Source organism: Rhinopithecus bieti, unplaced genomic scaffold (assembly GCF_001698545.2).
Source record: "Rhinopithecus bieti isolate Rb0 unplaced genomic scaffold, ASM169854v2 scaffold_38761, whole genome shotgun sequence".
NCBI lineage: Eukaryota > Metazoa > Chordata > Mammalia > Primates > Cercopithecidae > Rhinopithecus > Rhinopithecus bieti.
Genome location: NW_016816177.1, coordinates 895060 through 921505, shown reverse-complemented (window position 1 = coordinate 921505; position 26446 = coordinate 895060). Strand labels below are relative to the sequence as shown.

General features: G+C 40.3%; 1 protein-coding gene across 4 annotated transcripts in view; it reads right to left on the bottom strand.

Moving 5' to 3' along the window:
- AUH (AU RNA binding methylglutaconyl-CoA hydratase) overlaps positions 1 to 26294 on the bottom strand; it is a 145632-nt gene extending 119338 nt beyond the window's left edge. Inside the window, exons 1-3 of one of the 4 annotated variants that reach the window (XM_017854458.1) lie at positions 25933 to 26277; positions 16369 to 16435; positions 16172 to 16259 (exon numbers count right to left, since the gene is read on the bottom strand). In XM_017854458.1, coding sequence (XP_017709947.1) covers positions 16172 to 16259; positions 16369 to 16371 — 91 coding nt within the window. In that variant the 5' untranslated portion in view covers positions 16372 to 16435; positions 25933 to 26277. Of the gene's footprint in view, positions 1 to 16171; positions 16260 to 16368; positions 16436 to 25932 lie in introns of all 4 variants that reach the window. The other 3 variants (XM_017854456.1, XM_017854457.1, XM_017854455.1) reach the window with 3 other exon arrangements.
- Between the last annotated feature and the right edge of the window lie 152 nt (positions 26295 to 26446).

The window sequence follows — 26446 nt, the reverse complement described above, 5'->3', positions numbered from 1 at the left end:
AAAAAAAAAAAAAAAAATCCATTAATATAAAATTTAATGAGTAAATAATACTGGTATTTATTAATCATGTTGCCTTTTTCTTTAGAGAATGTAAACATACTACCTCCATCTCTTTCAACCTTATTTTACCCCAAAAAGCAATACATTATTCAAATGAAACTTCAACTCAGGGAGTTTTCAAGAACCATAAACCTCAAGATCATCCTAATTGGTATTGGCCTTCGAATCTAGCATTCACCCAAATGACACTATCACTGAACAAAATACTTCTGTGAGTTGTACAACTGTTTCCAGATCACTCACCAAGCACACAAGAAAAAATGAGCATTTTATGTCAAGAAAACTGCCTCCATGGTCAGGCCTCTCCAGCTTCTTCCTGCAAAGCCTAGTGTAACTGACCCCAGCTCCTCCAGCTGGAACAAACAGAGAAAAATGGAGTCTGAACCAGAAGACAGCAAAAAAGAGCCTGCAGGCCAGTCTGCACCCAGCTTTTATATCTTTTCTAAGGGTTGTAAAGATAAAACAAAGAATATGTGACAAAAATTGTTAAGAGGCACACAAAGCCTAAAATATCTGGTCTTTTACACACAAAGTTTACTAACCTCAGTCTAGACTAATGCCAGTTCCCAGAGAAAGCCCTGAGAAGGCAAACTACTACTAAGTATCAATTTCCAGAAGCAGATTGACAAAAATCTAATTTTTTCAAGTCTCCCTTTCTAGCTGTCAGAGCTCTACTCAAGCTGACCAAAGTTCTAGAGGTGAATTCCACTCCTGTGGCCTCGTGTAAGAGGGGTCTCCTTCAGGAAGGACCCTTTACAGCCTCCCACTGCTCACAATGCCCACCTCACCACATAACCGGGCAGCCTTGGAGAAAGGGGACTGAGAGAGAACAGCCAAGGCTCTCTGACCAGCTGCCCACTCACTAGGCGGGGCCCATTCTCTGCTCGCCCCAACAGAGGCAGCTCTGCTCCTCCAAGACATCCCCTGTGGTAGCAGGTGGGACAGAGAACTTGAAGTCCATTTGGGAACACATCAAAGCCATATCTTTGAAATAGGTTTAACGGTAAATCATAAAGCTAACATTTTAATCTCCACTGGTTAAATTTACTGGTACCCTAGATACAACCTTCTATTTATAAGACTGACAATATCTCAAGAACAAATCACTCTTCTTAACCACACAAGCCACCTACACATGCTCTGTATCAAAGCTTGTTTTATTTAACCATGACATCTTGCCAGTGTTACTTCCTCAACAACCAAAATGGTTTATAGTCATCCCATGAACTATTTGCTAAGCACCTTCTATGGGCCAGGTACTGTCCTGGCAATAGGCCTCTGCCCTAATGCCATGGAAAGGAGTTTATCTGTGGGGGAGGCTGACTGATAATCAATAAGCAAAATATAAATTCAGGAACTGAAAAGTTCAGAGATGAAGCTAAAATAGAAAATGTGATGGGGCTAGGGGAAGTAGGGAGACCTGCTTTGGTTTAAGTGATGAGGGAACAGCTATCTAAGATGACATTAGAGCAGAGGCCTTTCTGAACAAAAAGAGAACACTGAGTACAATGAGTTGGAGAGAAGAATGAGCTTTGTCAAGCAGAGAGAATAAGAAAGGCAGTGGGAGACAGGTGGGAAAAGGCAACGTGGCCAGAGTAGGCGAGACCTGACACACTTGGTATCAGTTTCCTTGTGCTGCTGGACAAATAGCTACAAGCTTAAAGGGATTACCTGACAATTCTAGGTCAGAAGTCTAAAATGGATTGGCAAGGCTGCGTTCCTTCTGGAGGTACTAGGAAAGATGAGCTCCCTTGCCTTTCCCAGCTTCTAGGGGCTGTCCATATTCCTTGGCTCATGGCCCCTTCCTTGCTTCTCTCCAACTTCTGCTTCCTGTTGTCATTTCTCCTTCTCAGAGTCCTCCTGCCTCCCTCTTGTACGAACCCTTGTCTTTACACTGGGCCCAGTGGATACATCAGGAAAATCTCCCCATCGTACGATCTTCACCTTCCTCACATCTGCGAAGTTCCTGTTTCCATGTAAGGTTCCAGCATTAGGACGTGGACAGCTTTGGGGGCCATTTCTGCCTCCCACACACTTTGTTTCTGAAGAGTGTCTGAAATAGCAGAGTGACGTGATCCATTAACTTTTTTAAGATCACTTGGGCTGCTGTGTGGGGAAAGGGCAAGAGTGGAAGCAGATTAGTCAGCAGGTATATATTTCCTATTCCTTAAAAAGAAAATATCTACAGATCCTAAATTATTATACAAGTAGGCTTTTTAAAAAATGGAATTAGAGGCAGAAATGAATTGGCAACAACCAATCAATCCTTACTTACACAGAAAGGGCACAAGTACTCTGAGTCATTTTTAATGGCATCTCTGACGTGCTCAAATGAAAACATTAAAATTTAAGTGCAGCTGACCTTTGAACATCAGGTCTACTTATACACAGATTTCCTTCCACTTCTGCCACCCCAAGACAACCCCTCCTCTTTCTCCTTAGCCTACTCAACATGAAGATGACAAGGATAACCTGTGTGATGACCTGCTTCCAACTAATAAATAGTAAATATATTTTCTCTTCTTTATGATTTTCTTAGTAACACTTTCTTTTCTTTAGCTTACTTTACTGTAAGAATACAGCACATAATATATGTAACATATAAAATGTGTTATTCAACCCTTTATGTTATCAGTGAGGCCTCCAGTCAACAGCAGACTATTAGTAGTTCAGTTTTTGAGGAGTCAAATCATAGGAGGATTTTTAACTGTGAGGGGCGGGGGCAGGGGTGCGGGTAGAGGTGTCATCTCTCCTAACCTCCCATGGTGCTCAAGAGTCAACTATAAGAAAAGAACAGCCTCAAATCAATTACCTAAACTTCCACCTTAGGAAGCTAGAAAAAAGAGTAAATTAAACCTGAGGCAAACAGAGAAGAAAATAGTGAAGAAATCAATGAAATAGAAAGAAGAGCAAAATTAAAAAAAAAAATGAAACCAAAAGCCACTTCTTTGAAAAGATAAACAAGTCACTGTTTTGCTAGCATTTAAGAATAAAGACACAGTATATCAGTATCAAAAATAAATAATCAGACATCAGCCGAGCGCAGTAGCTCACACGTATAATCCCAACACTTTAGGAGGCCTAGGCAGGCGGCCTTGAGGCCAGGAGTTCAAGACCAGCCTGGCCAACATGGTGAAACTCCATCTCTACTAAAAATACAAAAATTAGCCAGGTGTAGTGGTGCATGCCTGTAATCCCAGCTACTAGGGAGGCTGAGGCAGGAGAATCACTTGAACCCAGGAGGTGGAGGTTGCAGTGAGCTGAGATTACGCCACTGTACTCCAGCCTGGGTGACAGAGCAAGACTCTGTCTCAAAATAAGTAAATAAATAAATAATCAGATATCATTATAGATTCAATGTAGTAAAAGGACAATAAGGAATAATATGAACAATTTTATGGCAATTAACTTGAAAACTTAGATAAAACACAAATTACCAAAACTCACTCAACTTAAAAGACACAAATTACCAAAACTCACTCAAAAAGAAATGTAAACCAAAAATAAAATTCTGAGTCCGGAACTGACTGATGGACCCTCCCCTCCACCAAGGGCAATCCAAAGCTAACCTGAGAAACTAGTTCAGGACACGCTGGAAAGTGGGAGTGGGAGTAGGACATTCTTCATTATACTCTCCTCCCTTTGGAATTCAGGCACAGCTGACCAACATCAACATCAACACAGGACCTGGAGACTGACAGAACAGGTCCTTTAAGTCTGACAAGAAACATTTACAATCTATTTTCTCTGAAGCTTGCCACCTGAAGGCTTCATCTGCATAGTAAGAACCTTGGTCTCCACAACGAAGACACTGACTTCTATTGATTCCAGGTGTTTAGATAAATGCTTTCAACCAACTGCCAATCAGAACATCACTGAATCTACCTATAACCTGGAAGGCCCCCTATCCCTCACTGCTTCCAGTTGTCCCACCTTTCCAGACTGAACCAACACACATCTTACATGTATTGATTGATGTCTTATGTCTCCCTAAAATGTATAAAACCAAGCTGTAGACTGAACACCTTGGGCACACATTCTCACAATCTCCTGGAGCTGGTCACTCATATTTGGCTCAGAATAAATCTCTCCAAATATGTTATAGAATTTGACTTTTCAAGCAGAAGTAACTCAAGTAGCCCTGTATTTATTAAACATATCAAATTCATAGTTAAAAATGTTCCCACAAAGAAACTTTCCGGACCAAATGACTTCGTTGGTGAATTTTACCAATCAATTAAGTAAAAAAAATTACAAAAAATTAGCCAGGCATGGTGGCAGATGCCTGTAGTCCCAGCTACTACAGCCACCGGGCGCAGTGGCTCAAGCCTGTAATCCCAGCACTTTGGGAGGCTGAGGCGGGCGGATCACGAGGTCAGGAGATTGAGACCATCCTGGCTAACACGGTGTAGCTACTCGGGAGGCTGAGGCAGAATGGTGTGAACCCAGCATTGCAGTGAACCGAGATTGTGCCACGGCACTTCAGCCTGGGCAACAGACCAAGACTCTGTCTCAAAAAAAGAAAGAAAGAAATAATATGGCCGGGCGCGGTGGCTCAAGCCTGTCATCCCAGCACTTTGGGAGGCCGAGACGGGTGGATCACGAGGTCAGGAGATCGAGACCATCCTGGCTAACACGGTGAAACCCCGTCTCTACTAAAAAATACAAAAAAACTAGCCAGGCGAGGTGGCGGGCGCCTGTAGTCCCAGCTACTCGGGAGGCTGAGGCAGGAGAATGGCGTGGACCCGGGAGGCGGAGCTTGCAGTGAGCTGAGATCCGGCCACTGCACGCCAGCCTGGGCGACACAGCGAGACTCCGTCTCAAAAAAAAAAAAGAAATAATAACAACTATGCAAACTTCTTCAGGGAAACAGAAAGAAGGTACACTTCCCAATTCATTTATGAGACCAGCACTATCCTGATACCAGAACTACAGACCTTACAAGAAAAGAAGGCAAACCAATGTCCCTTATGAACAGAGTTACAAAATCCTAAAAAACTTCAGCAAATCAAATCTGAGAGTTTATAAAAAGGATTAATGACTGTTTCCCAGGTCCCTGTGAAGAGATCACCAAACAGGCTTTGTGTGAGCAACATGGCTGTTTATTTCACCTGGGTGCAGGTGGGCTGAGCCCGAAAAAAGAGTCAGCAAAGGGTGGTGGGATTATCATTGGTTCTTACAGATTTGGGGATAGGCAGCGAAATTAAGAGCAACGTTTTGGGGGCAGGGGGTGGATCTCACAAAGAACATTCTCAAGGGTTGGGAGAATTATCAAGAACCTTCTTAAGGGTGGGGGAGATTACAAAGTACATCGATCTATTAGGATGCGTCAGAAACAAATCACAATGGTGGAATGTCATCAGTTAAGGCTACTTTCAATTCCGTGGATCTTTAGTGGCTTCAGGCCATCTGGATGTGTACGTGCAGGTCACTGGGGATGTGATGGCTCAGCTTGGGCTCAGAGGCCTGACAATGACCAAGAGAGGTCTGTTCCAGGAATACACAATTGTTAACAACTGACAATCAATCAATCATTCACCATATTGGCAGGCTGAAAAATGAGAATCTTAATAGATGCCAAAAAGAGATTTGACAAAATTCAATACATGTTCATGAAAAAAAAAAAAAAAAAGCCTCAGCAAAATACAAATAAAAAGAAACTTTTCACCCTGATAAACCGCATCTGTGAAAAAACTACAGCCACCGGGCACAGTGGCTCAAGCCTGTAACCCCAGCACTTTGGGAAGCTGAGGCGGGCGGATCACGAGGGCAGGAGATTGAGACCATCCTGGCTAACATGGTGAAACCCCGTCTCTACTAAAAAACACAAAAAACTAGCCGGGTGAGGTGGCGGGCGCCTGTAGTCCCAGCTACTCGGGAGGCTGAGGCAGGAGAATGGCGTAAACCCGGGAGGCGGAGCTTGCAGTGAGCTGAGATCCGGCCACTGCACTCCAGCCTGGGCGACAGAGCAAGACTCCGTCTCAAAAAAAAAAAAAAAAAAACTACAGCTAACTTTATACTTAATAGTAAAAGACTGGATGCCTGCCCCGAAGATCGAGAAAAGACAAAGATGAACACTCATACTTCTTTCAGTCAACCGTATAATGAAAATGTAATGGGGATAAGAAACAAAATAAAAGGTGAACAGACAGGAAAGGAAGAAGTAAAACTATCTTTATTCACAAACGACCTGACTACCTTTGTAGAAAACCCCAGAGTATCTACAAGAGTCCTAGAACTAAAAAGTGCATTTAACAAGGTCACAGGATACAAAGACAATATACAAAAATCGATTGTATATACTATCAATATACTAGCAATAAAAAATTGGGAGTAAAATTAAGAAGAAATGCCACTTACAGTGACATCGAAAAAAATGAAAACCTTAGAAATAAATTTAACCAAACATGTCTAAGACCTGAACATGGTAACTGAGACAGTATGGCATTGGCATTAAAAATACCCAGAGAACCCTGACATAACTCACACATATACTGTCAACTGGTATTTTAGACAGGTCCCAAACTAATTTAATAGGTGAAAAGTTGGTCTTTTTGACAAATGGTGCTGGGAGAATTGAAAATGCAACAAAACAAAGCCCCCCCCCCAAAAAAAAAAAAACACCGCCAGTGTATAATAAAAAATACTTGGTCGTCTTTACTCCAGGTTCCTGGCCCAAACCTCCTAAAACCCTCAGAATTTCCTGAGTGACACAGTGTCTTCTGTTATTCCTAACATGCCCTTCTCAACCAAAACTGAGTTTATGCTAATGAGGTGACCCTCAGAGAGCCCCTAGATAGCTCCAGGATAGGGGTTGGTCACCAGATGCATCAAGCCAAGATCAGAGGGTTAGAACTTTCCGTGTCCCACCCACACCTTCGGGGAGTGAGAGGAGCTGAATATTGAGCTCAATCACCAATGGCTAATGATGTAATCAATCATTATGTAAAGAAGCCTCCATAAAAAATCCCTGAAACAGGGCTTAGGGAACTCCCAGGTTAGTGAACACTGGTGTATGTGCTGGGTGAACGGCACACCTGGAGAGGATATGGAAGCTCTGCAACCCTCCACCCTTAACTTTGCCCTAAGTACCTCTTCCACTTGACTGTTCCTCAGTTTTATCTTTTATAATAAACTGGTAATGGTAAATAAAGCACTTTCCTGAGTTCTGTGAGATGCTCTAGCAAATCCCATTCCTGACACCAATTATGATTTCTTTTTTTCTAACACCACTTCTGACACCAAATGTGTGAGGGTTTCCACCAATTCTTCAACACCAAGTGGCTATCCAACAATTAAGTTAAACTGACACCACCCAAAATTAGTGGGATCCCACAAGTTAAGGGGTCCTACAAGGCTGCCCTCACTTCAGATGCAACTCACAAGTCCCAGGGGCAACCCTTATTTCTGAACCAACAAGCTACAGATTTGGGGGTTCCCCTAAACTCCTCAGGTTACTAAATTCACTAGAATGACTCATAGAATTAAAACAAACAAACAAAAAAAACTTTACTATATGCAACTCAGGAACAGACCAATGGAACAGATGCATAGGACAAGGTATGGGGAGAGGGAGTACAGAGCTTCCACGCCCTCTCTAAGAAAATCAATGTGTTCACCAACCTAGAAGCTCCCTGAACCCCATTTTTTTTGAGACAGGGTCTCACTTTGTCACCCACGCTGGAGTGCAGCGGCACAATCACAGCTCACTGTAGCCTCAATATCCCAGGCTCAAGCAATCCTTGCACCTCAGCCCCAAGTAGCTGGGATTACAGGAATGTGCCACCACACCCAGTTAGAGTTCTTCCTGTTTTGTTTCGTTTTTTTAGAGATGGGGTTTTGGCACGTTACCCCGGCTGGTGTCAAACTCAAGCCATCCACCTGCCTCAGCCTCCCAAAGTGGCAGAATTACAGACATGAGCCACGGTGCTTGGCTCTGAACCCCGCTGCTTTAAAGGGTCTTTATGGAGGTTTCATTACCTCCATAGGGAGACGTGAATGACTAAATCACTGGCCACTGGTAACTGAGCTCAATCTCTGGCCCCTTTCCCCTCTGGGGGAAGAGGGTGCTAAAAGTTCTAATCCTCTAACCCATCGTTGCTTTTTCTGACAAGCTGTCCCCACTCTGAAGCTATCGAGGGTCATCTCATTACCAAGCAAAAAGCACCTGTACCATTGAGGAAACTCCCAGGGTTTTAAGAGCTCTGTAGCAAGAACAAGGGCAAAGACCAAATATATTTTTTATTCTCTTTCACAACATACATAAAATTAACTCAGAATACTTCAGAGTCCTAAATGTAAGATATAAAACTACAAAAGTCCTAGAAAACAGGAGAAAATCTTTGTGACTGTGGGGTAAAACAAAATTTCTAAAATTCACAAAAGGTACCAACCACAAAAGGAAAAAAAAAGATAAATCGGTCTTCATATAAAAAACTTTTGTTCTTCAAAACAAATTATGTAACAGAAAAAAGACAGGCCATTTAGTGGAAGAAAACTTTCAAAATATAACAGATAAAAGTCTTGTATCAAGAATATTTAAAAAACAAACAAACTCTTAAAACTCAATGAGATGAGATTCTAAGAAAAATATTGGGAAAAAATTTGAACAAACAAGTCACCAAAAAAGATATACAGGTGACACATATGAAATGTAAACTAAAACCACAATGAAATATGACTTTGTATCCATTAGGATGCCTACAATTTTAAAACCTCATATTATCAAGTGTTAGTGAGGATGTGTAATGCCTGAAACTCTCATACATTGCTAGTGGGAATGCAAAATGATACAGAAAACAGTTGGCAGTTTCTTACAGACTAAACACACAGGATAAAACCAGTAATTCTACTTCTGACTATTTACCTGAGAGAAATAAAATTATACATTGCCAAAAACGTGCGTGTGAATTGTCATAGAAGTGGTATGCATAAAAGCCAAACAATGGAAAAACCCAAATGACCATCACCTAATGAATAAACAAACTGTGAAATACAACAAATAGTATTCTTGGCAATAAAATAAAATACATGATAATAATGAAACTAGTGAAACATGAACATGGGTGAAGCTCAGACCATTATGTTAAATGAAACAGGTCAGACACAAAAGACTACCCATAGTATGAATCAATTTATTTTAAAAATTACAGAAGATGCTAAACTAGGAGTAGCAAGGAGATTAGTACTTTCAGAGGTCGGGGCAAGGGAAGGGGCTTGACTGCAAATGGACACAAGAAAACTTTTTAAGTGACAAACATGTTCTGCATTATGATTCTGATCATGGTTTAAATACCTGTCAAAATTCATCAATTATACATTTTAAATTGGTAAACTGTATTCCAAGTAGTTCATATCTCAATAAAACATTTTTTATTCCAACAAACTATATATGACAACAACAAAAAAACAGAACCCTTTATAGCTAAACTAATACAAACTTGTTAAACTACTACAAATTTGTGGTATCTAACCCTTCACATTACTTATCAAACTCTCTGAAGGACTAATAGTTAAATACGTAAATACGACAATCTAAGATTCTGAAACAACAATGGCCAGGTTACTTCACAGTCCAAGGCGCCCACACATCTATCCAGATGACGACATTTTTATCCATATTGACAATACACACAACATTCAATAATGCATTTGACAATTTTAGTGACAAGTTAGTCTTTAGTCATAACATAATTTACTAGAATTCAAAAGCAGAAGCAAAACTACCTTTACTTTTTTATAAAACCCACACTGGCGTAATTCAGCGAAACAATTTAGGGTTCTACATATAGCAATCAATTACCAAGAATTGTTTATCATGTATCTTAGGAATTTCAAAAGAAAAAATCCTCGGTCTCAGTAATTTCTCACAAAATTTCATTTCAAAAATGTTTTGGTAAAAACAATGCATGTGCACTTTGTTACTTTGAATTAGAAAAGTAAAAGAACAAAAATAAAAACAGATGACTGGGATCTCACATTTACATCCAACGCAGCAGCCCAATCGGACATTTTTAGAATTTTGTGATTGGCAAATATTAAAATGTTAACTACATAAACATTTTGAAATAGCAGAATTGTTTCGGCTTTTGTGTGTGTGTATGTGTGTGAGTGTGTGTGTGTGAGTGTGTGTGTGAGGCAGAGACACACACACACACACAGACACGAAGAGAGAGGGAGAGACACAGAAAGTAAACTAAAAGTGATTAAACAGTTTCTAGAATATGTAAGCTGGGGCAGCACAGATTCAGGCCAATCTCAGATAATCCATGTAGCCAATGCTTCACAAGAAGCTTTGACTAACAAAATTATATTTCTTAGTATTCTAAGAGAAGTACAGGCAAGCCATGAACCCACAAGTGGTGTTCTAATCTACAGGAAAGAATACACAACAGTGATTCCCAACCTGAAGGGTATGACTGTGATCACACATTTACATCCAATGCAGCTGGCCAGCCAGAAAGACTTTTCCAGAATGTCACGATCAGCAATATATTAAAACTTTGGGGGTACAGCACACCATGTGAAAACACATTATGTATGGGAAACACTGTCTGTATCTGACAACTATGACATATTTTTAATCTGTACTTACATATTACTGTGGTTAATAATAGAAACATCCATTTTAATACATTACTGTAACAATGACATTTTGACATTACACACCTTCTCAATGTAGAGCCACTAAAATGTCTTAAGTGTATAAAATTTTAAGAACTTTAAAAGGAGACCTCATATTCCTTCTAGGTTCTAGATTAGAAACCACAGTCTAAGAGAAAACGCTCTCCTAATTGTTAAAAGTAGTTTCAGCTAAGCTACCACTTTTAACCAGGTCTTTCACTTCACAGGTATTCTATAAAATTAAAAGGTCTGAAGTATTCTATGGCAACTCTTTTAGTCTAAAATTTTTTTTCTTCTCAAATGTTGTAACAGGCCAGGCACAGTGGCTCACGCCTGTAATCCCAGCACTTTGGGAGGCCAAGGCAGACGGATCACTTGAGGTCAGGAGTTCAAGACCAGCCTGGCCAACATGGTGAAACCCTGTCTCAAAATACAAAAATTAGCTGGGCATTGTGGCGCACGCCTGTAATTCCAGCTACTCAGGAGGCTGAGGCAGGAGAATCACCTGAACCTGAAAGGCAAAGGTTGCAGTGAGCAGAGATCACACCACCGCACTCCAACCTGGGTGACAGAACATGACTCCATCTCAAAAAAAAAAGTTGTAACAATTCAGGAACTCAGTTAATATCCCAATTTTAGTTTCCAAAAAAGAAAAATACACTAATATACTTTGTACTTTTTTCAAAAGTATTTACTTTGTATATATTTGCTTAATATAATTTGTTAATATAATGAAATTATTTCAGAAAGTTTGAAGACAGAAAAAACATCACCTTTAATCCATGATCTTTTTTTTTTCTTATTTTTTCAAACAGGGTCTAGCTCTGTCACCCAGGCTGAAACGCAGTGGCACAATCACGGCTCGCAGCCTTGATCTTCCAAGCTCAAGCGACTCTCCCACCTAAGCCTCCTGAGTAGCTAGGACTACAGGCATGCACCACCATGCCTGGCTAACTTTAGTATTTTTTTTTTGTAGAGACAGAGTTTTGCCATGTTGCCCAGGCTGGTCTTGAACTCCTAGGCTCAAGCCAATTGCCTGCCTCGGCCTCCCAAACTGCTGGGACTACAGGTGTGAGCCACCTGGCCCATGATCTTGTTGGTAGACATAGTTTACACAGTTACAGTAATAATGGCCATAACATTTTATATACAACTCTCCCTACGCTTATAACAGGCATTTTCCACACTCCATATGTATCACTTTATATGTATTGTATTTACATGTCTTTATATGTTATCACTTGAAATATCTACTTAACATTCTAATGAGTGCATCAGTATATAATAATGCGTCACTTAAAGAGTACATTCTGAGAATGAGCCCTTAGAAAATTTCATCCTTCTATAAACATCATAGAGTGTACATACACAAACCTAGACGGGATAGGCCACGGGTCCCCAACCCGAGCTGCTCAACAGTTCAGGTCTGTGGCCTGTTAGGAACTGGTGGCACAGTAGGAGGTGAGTACAGGCAAGGGAGCATTACTGCTTGAGCTCTGCCTCCTGTCAGATCAGCAGCCGCATTAGATTCTCATAGGAGCACAAACCCTACCATGAACTATGCATGCGAGGGATCTAGGCTGCACGCTCCTTATGAGAATCTAACTAATGCCTGATGATCTGAGGTGGAACAGTTTCATCCTGAAACCATCCCCTACATAAATAGGATATATGGTATAACATATTTTTCTCAGGCTACAAACCTGTATGGTGACTGTACTGAATGCTGTGGGTAACCGTAACACAATGTTAAGTATTTATATGTACCTAAATAGAAAAGGTACAGTAAAAATACAGTACTATAATCTTATGAGGCTGGGCACAGTGGCTCACCCGTGTAATCTCAGCACTTTGGGAGGCCGAGGCAGGTGGATTACCTGAGGTCAGGAGTTCAAGACCAGCCTGGGCAACATGGTGAAACCCCATCTCTACTAAAATTACAAAATTTAGCTGGGCATGGTGGCACACACCTGTATCCCAGCTACTTAGGAGGCCGAGGCACAAGAATCGCTTGAACACTGGAGGCTGAAGTTGCAGTGAGATGAGATCATACCATTGCACTCCTGCATGGGTGACAGGGAGACCCCGTCTCAAAAAAATAAAAATAAATAATCTTATGGGACCAGCATCGTACAATGCAGGCCACTGTTAACCAAAATATTGTTATGGAGCACATGACTGTATTTGTGTATGTGTGTGTGTACATATATATATGTATATATGAAAAATACTAGAAGGATAAAAGTAATAATTGTTATTGTTATTAGGGGATGAATAAAGTAGAGGAAGTAGGGTTAGAGAGAGTTCTCTCTGTATACATTTTCATGCATTTTGACCTACCATGCTACTTTTTTAAACTAAATATTGATTAAAAAACTTAAAATGTAAGTAAAGTACTTAATAATGCTAAATAATAGGTAGATTTAAATGAGAAGTCAGAAATCATTTGGCCCAACCTCCAATGCAATGTAGGAATCTCTTTAATGTTTATCTGTTTTCCTAGCATTTTAGAAAAAAGATGTAGCCAAACTTACTATCAGTAAATAGGAGAATGGTATGAGACAATTCAGAGAAGCTGCTTGTTACATCTCAACCATTCCTGAAAAAAAATCAGTGAATTAAAGCACAAAGGCTGATTAATTCCAGCAAATACATGCTGAGTCCCTGTTGTTTGCTGTATTCTGAGAATGTGAAAGATGATTCTCAAAGAATAAGAGGAGTTCCTATGCTCAAGAAATTTGAGGCAAGACCATTTGCTAAGCTTTAAGTATTCAGAAATGAAAAAGGTATCACTGGAATACAGGTATTAATATATACAGAGAAACCTTTGTGGGGGCAGAAAAACAAGAGGGAAAATGATGACTCTGAAGGGATGGAGAAGAGGCCAAAAGGATAATCAATAAATGGTACACTGTGTTTTTGAGGTTGTTTTTTTTTTTTTTTTTTTTTTTTTTTTTTAGACAGAGTCTCACACTGTCGTCTGGGCTGGAGTGAAGTGTTGCCATCTCGGCTCACTGCAACCTCTGCCTCCCAGGTTCAAGCGATTCTCCTGCCTCAGCCTCCCGAGTAGCTGGGATTACAGGCGCCCACGACCACAGCCAGAAAATTTTTTGTATTTTTAGTAGAGACGAGGTTTCACTATGTTAGCCAGGCTGGTCTTGAACTCTTGACCCTGTGATCCACCCACCCTGGCCTCCCAAAGTATTGGAATTACATGCATGACCCACCGTGCCCAGTCGAGGTTTCTTTTAATATTACTACTTTGGAATACAAATTAAAGCTTTAATTATGTGAAAGACTGCATTATTCAACAATAACTGATAAACGTGGCCTGATTAAGATGTTTATATTAATACAGGCTATAAGTTTAAATATTCTTTAAATAATGTAAAGAGATTTTATTTATCTAGAATTTTATTTCATATGTACATGTTAAAAGACAGACCTACTAGTCAGCTTATAAATGTAAATATATTTAAAAAAAAAAAGAGGTCGGGCGTGGTGGCTCACACCTGTAATCCCAGCACTTTGGGAGGCTGAGGCAGGTGGATCACCTCAGGTCAGGAGTTCAAGACCAGCCTGGCCAACATGTTGAAACCCCATCTCTACTAAAAATACAAAAAATTAGCCAGGCGTGGTGGCAGGCTCCTGTAATCCCAGCTACTCAGGAAGCTGAGGCAGGAGAATCACTTGAACCCAAGAGGCAGGGGCTGTAGTGAGCCGAGATCACGGCATTGCACTCCAGCCTGGGCAACAAGAGTGAAATTCCATTTCAAAAAAAAAAACAAGAAAGGAAAACCTTTCGGAAAAATCTGAAAGAACAGTTCCATCATACATACTGAATTACTAAAAGAGATGATATGTCCCAATTTTTCTGTAATTAAAACATTGACTTGTTGACAAAACACAGTCAAAATCTTGAGTTAAAAGATTATCCTGATTGTATGAAAGTTTAAAAGCCCATAAAGCAAACTAAATAGATTAACTTGTTAAAAAGTACTCAAGACTAACATGTTATTCTAATAAACAGCATGTGGTATATTATTTGAGGACATTTTGCATGTCCTCAAAAAGGTAATCTGTAACAGACAGCCACAAACTGTGCAAAGCATTAAAGCCTTTTTCAAAGTATATTCCTAATGCAGAAATCTAGAACAAATGGGCTGCAAAAGAATATGTAAAATAAAAGGAATTCCACCAGTAACTATAGTGTGGTAATTATAAAACCTACTGCCAATAGAAAAACAATGCCAGGATGATCACTAACACTTGTTTTTAAAATGTTAATCTGTCTTCACAACATTGTTATCACTCCTCAAAAATTCATATAATTGGGCCTTCTTTAAAAACCCTAAAGCCACTCTGTATCGTCCCAATAAGCCATCCAATGACCTTCAGAGAACCTCTCAACCATCAGTCATAGTGTTACACTACTTTACCTCGAGATCATATTCACCTCGTCCCTAAAACTACACGTAAGAATCCTAATTCTCTTGGTATAAATCTTTCACAATGTTTAAAAAAAAGAACTCAAAATATACGTAAAACCCTCATAAGCACTTCAACTAAGCAGATAGTATTACTCGCATTTGACAAATATAAAAACAGAAATCTACTGCATAACACCATAACCCTAGCAGTTGAGAGTAATAAATCTACACTCTTTGATTACTCAACTGGAATTAAAACTAATTCTTTTCGGTATCCTACATTTTAAGAAATGTATTAAAAAGGCAATAAAACCTTATCAAAAGCCAAAATATACTGCATATTTCTAAATATCACACTATTCTGCAATATTTTAAGGCAGAAGCCACAGAGATTGAAGCTTAAAAAAAATGAGAATCCTTAAGAATGAAACTAGGGGCTGGGCACAGTGGCTCACCTCCGTAATCCCAGCACTTTGGAAGGCCAAAGATGGTGGATCACTTGAGGTCAGGAGTTGGAGACCAGCCTGGCCAACATGGTGAAACCCTGTCTCTACTCAAAATACAAAAATCAGCTGGGCGAGGTGGCAGGCGCCTATAATCCCAGCTACTCCGGAGGCTGAGTCAGGAGAATCACTTGAACTGGGAAGGTGGTGGTTGCAGTAAGCCAAGATCACGCCACTATACTCCAGCCTGGGTGACAGAGCAACTCTATCTCAAAAAAAAAAAAAAAAAAAAAAAAAAAAAAAAAAAAAAAAAAAAAAAAGAATGAAACTAAAGAATATTGGCCACAATTAAGACACAACAAGCAATATTGTACTACAGGTACTACAAACAAGTATTTTAATAAGGCTCAAAGTTTTTTTTCAACTTCTGAAACAATCTAAATGTTGCAAAAGCTTCTTTCTAATGCTCTCAGACTAAGCTTGTTTTGTTCTTGTGGATCAGTAGGAGTTGTTGGTAATGGGGTTCAAACCACAGAACATTCTAATGGAAAACAGACTACTACTGAGGAAAAATCAGACTACAGTTTAATTTCATAATATAAGATATTTACATACCAGCACAGAATATCCCTGGGACTTCACTCCTGATTATTATGGTCCGTACTTTCTTATCAGATTTCAAAGCATCCACAGCTTTTGATAGCTAAACAGAAATAGGAAGCATACGAGGGAAAAGAGAAAAATAAAATTTTACATTGATGACAAGAGTGTATCTTAATATTAGAAGCAAACAGTTTAATCTTTACACTCACCATTTTTATAAGATTTTACTGAGTGCATTTTTGCCATAAGCTCTGTTTATTCCAAGCACCACAATTCCTAGTTAAAGGGGAAAAAAAGTACAAGCACTTGAGTGAGTGAGGCATTCAGAGAACGGATTCTACATCACACATCTAGCTAACTTCGAACTTAACAAATCAAAGAAATTCAGGACACCACATTCCCTTCCACTGATCTCTTCTTAAGCACCAAGGTAATTTGCAACATTTTGGTAAATTTTACATCACTAACTCAAACTAGAGGGAAGACCACACTTATCAGTGAAAATTTTAAGTTAAAGGATACTATTTAAAATGTGGTTTCATCATCTTCAAGTAGATACAGAAGTAACAGCTAATAAACTTTGCTACATGCAGGTATTACAGCATCTGCTTTTTCTAGGATGCCAGTTCTAAATATCTCAATTTTTTTTTTTTTTTTTGGTTCATACTACATAGTTTTCAGTAATTCTATGCCAGGTTTCTCTCCTGATTTCTGTCTGATACACTTAACCTGAGGGCACTTCCATTTAGATGTCCAACAAGTACTTCCAACTCAACCTATATAAAACAAAGTTCATTATCTCTCCCACAAACCCAGCTGTCACTCCTAACTGCCCCATTTTTTAAATCAAAAACCATCATCTAAACCCAGCCTCCCATTCCTTCCAGTTACCTATTTTCTAAAAACAATACTAAGCATAGAATTCACCCCCTACTTAAAATCCTTTCGTTATTTATTTCAAAATATCCAACTTCAAAGATCTTAATTTGATATTCAAAGTTCTGCACAACCTCTACTAACCTTCTTGTTCCTGGAGTAGACAAATTTTCACTGTGTATCAGAAACACCTTCCACCGAGTCAGGGTGGGTATGGTTCTTGTTTGCAACTGAGTTAAAGTGAAGACAACAAAATGTACACATGCCTTTGCTGTGCAAGAAACTGTGCAGAATCATTTTTTAAAGTATAAAAATGAACTTCTGCTCACAAAAGAGTAAATTTGCAAGAATTCCAAATGCTCTCAGTACAGAGAAAAGCATAAAGGACTGCTATCTGACGGGATCTGTATTAAAAAGCTGAATAACTTTAGGTAGGTCCCAATACTACTGACAACAGCTACCACCGGTAGGCCTCAGGCACTGCTCCAGGTGCTTTAAGCGAATTAACTCATGTAATCCCCAACACAACTCAAGAGGTGGGCACTCTTTTTATCCTTAGTTAACAGATAAAGAAATGGAGACTTGGAGAGGTGAAGTAACTTCCTTCAGCTATTAAGTGCTAATCTAGCTCTTCACTTGAATAAAACTGTGTTCACTGTTCAAGCTTCAGTTTCCTCGGGAAGAAAATCAAGCAGCTAAGACTAGATGTGCCCATTCATTCAAACATACTGAGATGTACTATAGTGATCAGCAGCCAAGGAACTAGAGTCTAAGAGGGAAATACAAACAGTAATAATCATAGAAATCATTAATAACCAATTCAAACTGCTTTACAAGCTGTAAGTGGTGCTACAGTAACTTGTAACCAGAACTGATAATGGTCTAGGGCAAAAGGAGATGATTAGGGAAAGCTTACCCCAGACAGTGGAGGTTAGAAGGATGAGTAGGAGTTAAGATGAGAGGGAAGGAGAGGGGCTGACTGCCAGGCAGAGGAAACAGGAAAAGCATAAACTAGTCATGGTCCCACTGAATGTCCTGTCACCTACGAGGGGAAGAGAATGACCAATGAAAGTAAAGAGGTGAGCACAGGCCAGAAATATCCTTACAGACCTGCTGAAAAGTCTGTTCTTCATCCTAAGAACCACTGAAGGAGTTTACGTAGGTATAAACATACACACATGCACCTATAAAACTGGAGGGGGGAATAGTTTCTATATTTGAAGATCATACCAGAAGTAGATAGCGGTGGGAGCTTCAAGACACAACTGGAGTCCAATCAACAGATAACAGGTCTGGCTGAGATAGGCAGTGGCAGAAATAAAGGAAAGAGAAAGGATTCAAGAACCATTCAAAATTTTAAATGAGTTAATGATGCCTAGACAGAGGACTGATTTAACTGGAAGAAAGTGTTAAGGAGTATTTACCAGGCTTCTGGCTTCAGCAATTGGATGAAAGAAGATGACATTTAATGAGACAAAATCATAAAAAATACCAAGGTGAGGGTGGAGGGGAGTCAAGCTCATGAGTTCTGTTTTGAATTAAAGTGAATCTGAAGTGCCTTTCAGACATCCAAGTTGACACCACTTCCAAGGGCTAAGAATGCAGGCTCTAAGGTGTGATTGCTGGGGATGAAATCCCAGTCTGCCGCTTACTAGCTATTGGGCAAGTAACTTAACCTCTCTGATCCTCAGTTTCTTACTCTATGAAGATACTAATAGTTCTACACTCCACGGGACCGTATTAGAATCAAATGATATGACAGATGTAAAACTTACAACATGAGCACCCAATTATCCTCCCTTCTAGCATGAACACTTCTCATGCAATAAGTATTAAAGTTTCACCATAATTTCTGCTAGATACTGCTGACATTATTACTGAAGTGTAAAGTGCCATGAAAATGTTTCTATCACAGTCAGTTCCAGCAGTTTTGGTCCCATATTTGAGACTTGATGTTTTGAGTACTTCCACTTCAAAAAGCTAGAAATCAGTTCTGCAATCTGAAATGAAGTATCTAATATGTAACAACTGTACCACCAAATGTATCTGTAGGCCTTTGGTACTCCAAAATGGAATAAAACCTTAGCTTTTATTTAGCAAAGTCTGAACTTTTTTGTTTTATAACTGTCTCACTTTAATTCACAACTCAATCACTTCTCAAGAACTCAATTATCATGCATCCTCCTCACATAACCTAGACAAGTTTACCAACTCAGAAAAGCTTAGGCATTCACATGCCAACCTTAATTTTCCTGACTTTTCACAAAACATACAAAAATCTTCAGTGAATCTGTAACAAGGTCACATCACAGCATTAATCCTGCTCTATAAAGCTCACACAACTGAAAGACAAATGTAACAACTTTGCTGAGACTTTAAAAAGAAACAGAAATACATTTTGCTTATACAAAATTGAAAAAACACACTCAAAGTGAAAGTCCTCCTTCCCTAGAATCAACTCATTCCCTTCCCCAAAGGAAGCCACAGTTATCACAGTTACATGTAATGTAACCTTCCAGAAAATGTTCAACATATTTACATATAGAAACAGAGTTGTATATTACCATTTGGTTTGTTGTTGCTATTTTACATAAATGGATCATATGTTCTGTTGGTGCTATTCTACATAAATAGGTTCATACATATTTCTTTCCTTTTTTTTTTTTTAAAGAGACAAGGTCTCGTTGTGTCACCCAGACTGGAGTGCAGCGGCTCCATCAGAGCTCACTGCAGCCTCAAAGTCCTGGGCTCAAGTAATCCTCCCGTCTCAGCCTCCTGAGTGACTGGGACTACAGGCAGGCGCTACCACGGCCAGCTGGTTTCACCAATTTTCTATACTAAAGTTTAGTTATTTAACTAAAGTTCTCAATGAAACTCAACTAAAGGTCTCAAAGGAGCTAGAGACCATTATTCTACGTGAAGTAATTCAGGAATGGAAAACCAAACACCGTAAGTTCTCACTTAGAACTGGGAGCTAAGCTATGGGTACACCAAGGCAAAACAGTGGTGTAACAGACATTGGAGAGTCATAAGGGGGCAGGGCGGGAAGGTTGAGGGATTTTAAAAAACTACATATTGGGTACAATGTACACTACTCCAGTGATAGGTGCACTAAAATCTGAGACTTGACTACCAGACAATTCATCCACTTGTAACCAAAAACCATTTGTACTCCAAAAGCTACTAAAATAAAATAAACAAGGGCATTACATAATAAAAACGGGGTCATTTCTCCAATAAGACATAATAATCCTAAATATGTATGCACCAAACAATAGTACATCAAATTATGTGAGTTAAAAACTGATAGTGCAAGGAGAAACAAACCTACTATTATAGTTGCAGATTTTAACTTACTTCTATCAGTAATTGACAGATCCAACAGACAGAAAATCAGTAAGAGTATAGTTGAATTGAGCACCACCATCAATCAACTAGATCTAAGTGAACAGTAGAGCCAACTGCATATAAAATTCTTTATTTGCAAAAGGCACAATTTTGTACATAGAAAATAGTAAGAAATCCACTTAAAAAAAAACTATTAGGAACAAACTAACAAGTTCAGCAAAGTTGTATGATACAAGCCAATATACAAAAACCAATTTATTTTGTAATTTCTATACAATAGCAACGAGCAATCTGAAAATGAAATTAAGAAAAATCTATTTAAATTCAAAAAGAATATTTTGGGATAAATTTAACTAAAGTCATGTAAAACCTATATACTGTAGACTGAAAACTACAAAACACTGTTGAATAGAAAAATATATCATGATTATGGATTGGAAAACTTAACACTGTTAAGATGGCAATACTCCCCAAATTAATCTACCTATTCAACACAATCCCTATCAAAATCCCAACTTTTTTTGCAGAAATTCACAAGCTGATTCTAAAATTCACGGGGTAATGCAAGAGCTCCATAATAGCCAAAACACTCCTGAAAAAGAACAAAGTTGGAGAACTCATGCTATCCAATTTCAAACTTCACTACACAGCTACAGTCATCAGTTTGGTACTAGCATAAGGATAGATACACAGATCAATGGAATAGACTTGAATATCCAGAAGTAATCCCTTATATTTACGGTCAATTAATTTTCAACAAGGGTACCAAGACAACTCAATGGTGAAAGACTCATCTTTCCACAAATGGTGCTGAGACAACGACATAGCCACAAGTAAAGGAATGAAGTTAGACCTCTTACTACACACCATATATAAAAATTAACTCAAAATTGGATCATAGTCACGGGTGAACATAACAGTGAAAACCATAAAACTCACAGAAGAAAACATAAGTGTAAATCTTTGTAAACTTGGGTTAGGCAACAGTTTCTTAGTTATAATCTAAGGCATAGCTACAAAAAGAACAAATAGAGAAACTGAACTACATCAAAATTAAAAACACTAGTTCTTCAAAATATACCATCAAGAAAGTGAAAAGACAACCCAGAGAATGGGAGAAAATATTTGCAAACTATCCATCTGACGAGAGACTTGTATCCAGTCTCAACAATAAAAAGACAACTCTCATGCCTCAACAATAAAAGATAATCGAATTTAAAAGTGGCAAAGGGGCCAGGCGCAGTGGCTCACGCCTGTAAGTCCAGCACTTTGGGAGGCCAAGGCGGGCAGATCACGAGCTCAAGAGATCAAGACCATCCTGGCCAACACAGTGAAACCCTTAGCTGGGCATGCTGGCGGGCGCCTATAGTCCCAGCTACTGGGGGGCTGAGGCAGGAGAATCCCTTGAACCCGGCAGGCGGAGTTTGCAGTGTGCCGAGATCGCACCACTGCACTCCAGTCTGGGAGACAGAGTGAGATTGTCTCAAAAAAAATTTTAATAAAAAATAAAATTAAAAAGTGGCAAAGGATATGAGTAGACATTTCTCCAAACGTATGCACATGACCAATATGTACATGAAAAAATGTTCCAGCAGGGAGGTGAACCTGATCTCAAGCTCTCCTACAACAGAGCCCCATCATGGTAGTCCTTTTGAAGAGTATTCCTCAACATCTTTTAAAAAAGAAAAAAAAAAAGATGTACAACATCACTAGCCATGAGGGAAAACCAAATCAAACCACAAAAAGTTACCATTTCCCACCCACTAGGGTGGCTAATAAAAGAACAATAACACGTGTTGCCAAGACGTGGAGAAACTGGAGCTCTCATGCTTTGCTAGTGAGCATATAAAATGCAGACGCTTCAGAAAACAGTTTAGCAGTTCCACAAAATGTTAATCATTGAATTACCATAGGACCCAGCAATCCCACTCCTATGTGAAAATATAAAGATGACCACAAAAGCTTATATTAATATATGAATGTTCTAAGCAGCATGGTTCACATTATCCAAAAAATGGAGACAATCCAAATGTACATCAGTAACGAACAAACAAAATGCGGTATATCCATACAATGAATATTACTTGGCCATTAAAAGCATAGAGGTGCTAGTTCAAGCTACAACAAGGATGAGCTTTGAAAATATAATGATATGTGAAGGAAGCCACAAAAACACCATTTATTATACTATTCTTTTATACACAAATCTATTGATACAAAAAGTAGATAAACGAAGGTTTTTTAAGGCTGGAGGGATAAGCGGGGAGTAGGCCGTGACTGCTAAAGACTACAGGGTTTATTTTGAGTTGATAAATGTTCTAAAATTGGCTTGTATTGACAAAGCATAACTGTACATTTTGAATTTTATGGTATATGATTTAAATTTCAATGTAGATGAGATTAAATCTTAATCTTAAAGATTTAAAAATACATACACTGTATCTCAATACATATATTTATTGAGATATAATTTACATATCATAAAATAAATAAAAATATTATTTTTTAAACATAAAAAAAAACACATGAAAGGAATCAACTTGTTAAACAAGAAAAGGCAGTAGACACAGAAAGACCTGCTACCTCTGCTGCAGTCCACTTGACAGCTTGGACAAGGATGCTGTGGGTAAAGCAGCACATGGAAAGGTTTCAAACACGGGAAGACCTGGTGACAATCTAGATGTGAAAGAGGAGGAAAAAGCAGGTATCAAGGAGGATCTGCACTACGCAAGTGCTTGTTTGCTCTATTTCTGCCAGAAGCTGTTCTGACATGGTTCACAAAGATGATCTTGAAATGGTTCATAATTATGCCAAATTGCAGGAAGGTTGATAGGGGAAGGGGAGGAGTCATTCCAGAAAGTGTGTGCAAAAGCTACACACTGAAAAGAACAGGAAAAGGCAGAGCTCAGGTCCAGTGGCAGGGAGATAGACTATGAGACGTCTGACGGATAAGAAGGCCCTGCAGGCAACGGCCAGCCTTTGGAGGTGTTTAACTGAGCAGATTCGTGGTTTCTGGCCTTGAAAAAAAGGTAACTCCATCACCCCTGGGAAGAGAAAGTGGGAAGGAGAACGCTTGGAAACCAGGTGACCTATGAAGAAGGCTGTTGCAGGAGAGACCTCTCTCTGTAAGCCATGACCAGGACTCCTGCTCTAAAACTGAGTAGGATGGACAACAGTGCAAGAAATAACCACTAAAGAAATTTGGTGTTCAGGCACAGTGGCTCACGCCTGTAATCCTAACACTTTGGGAGGCCGAAACATGTAGATCACCTGAGGTCAGAAGTTCGAGACAAACCTGGCCAACATGACAAAACTCCACCTCTACTAAAAATACAAAAGAATTAGCCAGACGTGGTGGCGGGCACCTGTAATCCCAGCTACTCGGGAGGCTGAGACAGGAGAATCGCTTGAACCCAGGAGGCAGAGGTTGCAGTGAGCTGAGATCCCACCATTGCACTCCAGCCTGGGCGACAAGAGTGAAACTCCATCTCAAGAAAAAAAAAAGAAAAGCAAATTGGAAATTTGGTTGTAGAGCTATGCCTCCCACAACAAATTACAAATATGGAGCCCAGATAACAGATGAGACCTGGCGTATTCTGCACTACCTACCCCCACCCACCTAAAGTGGCTGTTTGGGGCTTCTGTGACTAGGAGAGTTATCCTATTCCTTAGAGGCTGCTGAGAGCACCAAATTTTGGACCCATCTCTAAGAGAAACAAAGGCACCCAGGAAACTCCTTCACCTGTAGTACCCTTGACCTCATGTTTTTCTTTGCACTGCTTATTGCTGGTTCAACAGTAAAGCAAAGCAAAGCAAAGCATAAGTAATGTTAGCCAAGCCTGAGTCGTAATTCTTGCCAATTCTCAAAGGAGGCGGGGTCAACTTTAAGAAACCATGATGTATGTCCTATCTCATCAGGAAATGAAGGCTAAAGAAAAAAAAAGAAACCATGACGTCCAAAAAACATCTTCGTGTATTATCTTTTATCTGATATTCTCTCTTCTGTCCATTCAAATCCTAACTTAAAGTCTTTCCAGACATTTTGCACAAATATTCCTTTAATTGCATTCAAGTCATAACGACCAAAATAATAGAATATGATGCGTATTAGTAGCTATACTTGCAATCCCTTTATATCTAACATATTGTTGGTACACTTAATGGAAGTGAAGTCCCAGCATGACTAAGCTTACCCAAAAGATGGTGGCATTCACGCGCTAATCACTCCAGTGCCAGTCTACGCTTCCAGCTGAATTTCTTACTATTCTGCTTATGCCACACTACTGCCACACTTGCCTTATGTTACGTCCCAAATACACCACACATGTTCACATCTCCATGCCTTTGACCATGTTCTTGTCTCTGTCTGGAATAATAAGTAAGGAATAAAGTAATTCATCAAACTCCTGAAGCACTGCTATGGGCTAGTGGCAATTTATATTAACGATCTCATTTCATCTTCATAACAAACCTATAAAGTTGGTATTATTTTTCCTGCTTTACACGTGAGATAAGTCTGCCCAAGAACCCTCACAAATGGCGAAATCCACTGCCTATTAAAGAATGCCTTGGAACCCCTTTCACATGGCGAAACCCTGCAGGTATTACAGCCCTTTCCTCCTACCATGCCTTGAAAGTTCACACAGCCTACTAATAACCAGGATCTGCTTCACTATACTAAAAGCAATCATGACTTACACGCTTTTCACTTCTGCTTAACAGATTATAGGTGCTCAACAAATGCATGTCAAAATTAAAAGACTGGTCCTCTGGCTTAACCCGGGTAAACTGCCATTCCACCCTTCACGACCCTTTTAGCTTATCCCTGCACTGGCAGCGAAAGGAACTGAGCTTTAACAGTATTCCCTAGAAATGTCAGCCTCCTTCAAAGCCTTCAACCCTCTGTATTGTATTGCTAATGATGTCTCCTCCTTTAGTAGGTAGGTAGCTCAAGGGCAAGATCCATACCATCCACATTCTTATCGCCAGAGCTGAGGAAAATAAAAAGTGCTCAAAATTGTTTAAATGAAGTGGAACAGTCCCTCAAGACTAACTTTCTAAGAGAAAATGAACAAGAAGAAAAATTGTTACAGCTGAGCAGCTTCAAATTTAAGATTCTCCGTAATAATAAAAGGCAGTTTCACTGCAGCTTTTGCAACTCCACCAGTAACAGCTGAGTTTACAGAAAGCCATTACACAGCAAGAATAAAGCCTGGCAGCAAGGATTAAATACCCAGGGTATATATTGACCTTGGCTTGTCTGGAGCGGAAGGCGTAAGCTGCACTTCTGTTTGCCGCGCTGAATGCGGTCACTTTACAGGTAAGCTGCTCTGCGATACACGTTTAGGTTATTAAAAGCAAGAAATAGGTGCACAAGGAAACTGCCACGCTGGGTGAGGGGGGAGGTGAGGAAGGGGAGGGACGGTGCCCCTGGCCGACCTCGACCCCGCGTCCTGCCGGCGGACGCTGCACCTTTTGCCCGTCCTGAGAGCGAGCGGCCGCCCGCTGCCCCGCGCCTGCCCCGCTCCTGCCCCGCGTTCGCACCTCACCTCGGTTCTCCTCCTCCAGGTGCCGCACCCGCAGCTCGTCCTCGGTCTTCATCTCAGAGCTGTAGCCCCTTTTCGGGGCGGGACCACCGGCCGCAGGCACCCAGCCCTGGGCCCAGATCGCCGGGCCCACCCGCCGGCCTGCCAACGAGCGGGGCAGCCTCAACCCCGGGCACAGCCGCGCACTGCAAGCGGCCACCAGGCGAGCACCGCCAGCATGCAGGGATCCCAAGGCCCCAGGTGCCGCCGCCACCGCGGCCGCCATGTTGTCTGTTTACGGCGTAGGCCTGCGACTGCCGCTCCGCCCCCGCCCGGCGCCGACCTGCAGCGCGCACGCGCACGGCGTCCAGACCCGCAGCCTCGCTCCGGCCTGGCCCCGCCCTCCGGAGCCGTGGTCCCGCCCCTCACCGCCCCGCCGAGGCCCCGTGACCCGAGGCCTTGCCCCATTTTCCGCGCGAGATTGGATGGTTTGTCCAACACAGAAGGAAAGAAAGTAGTGTCCGAGGCTATGGAATAG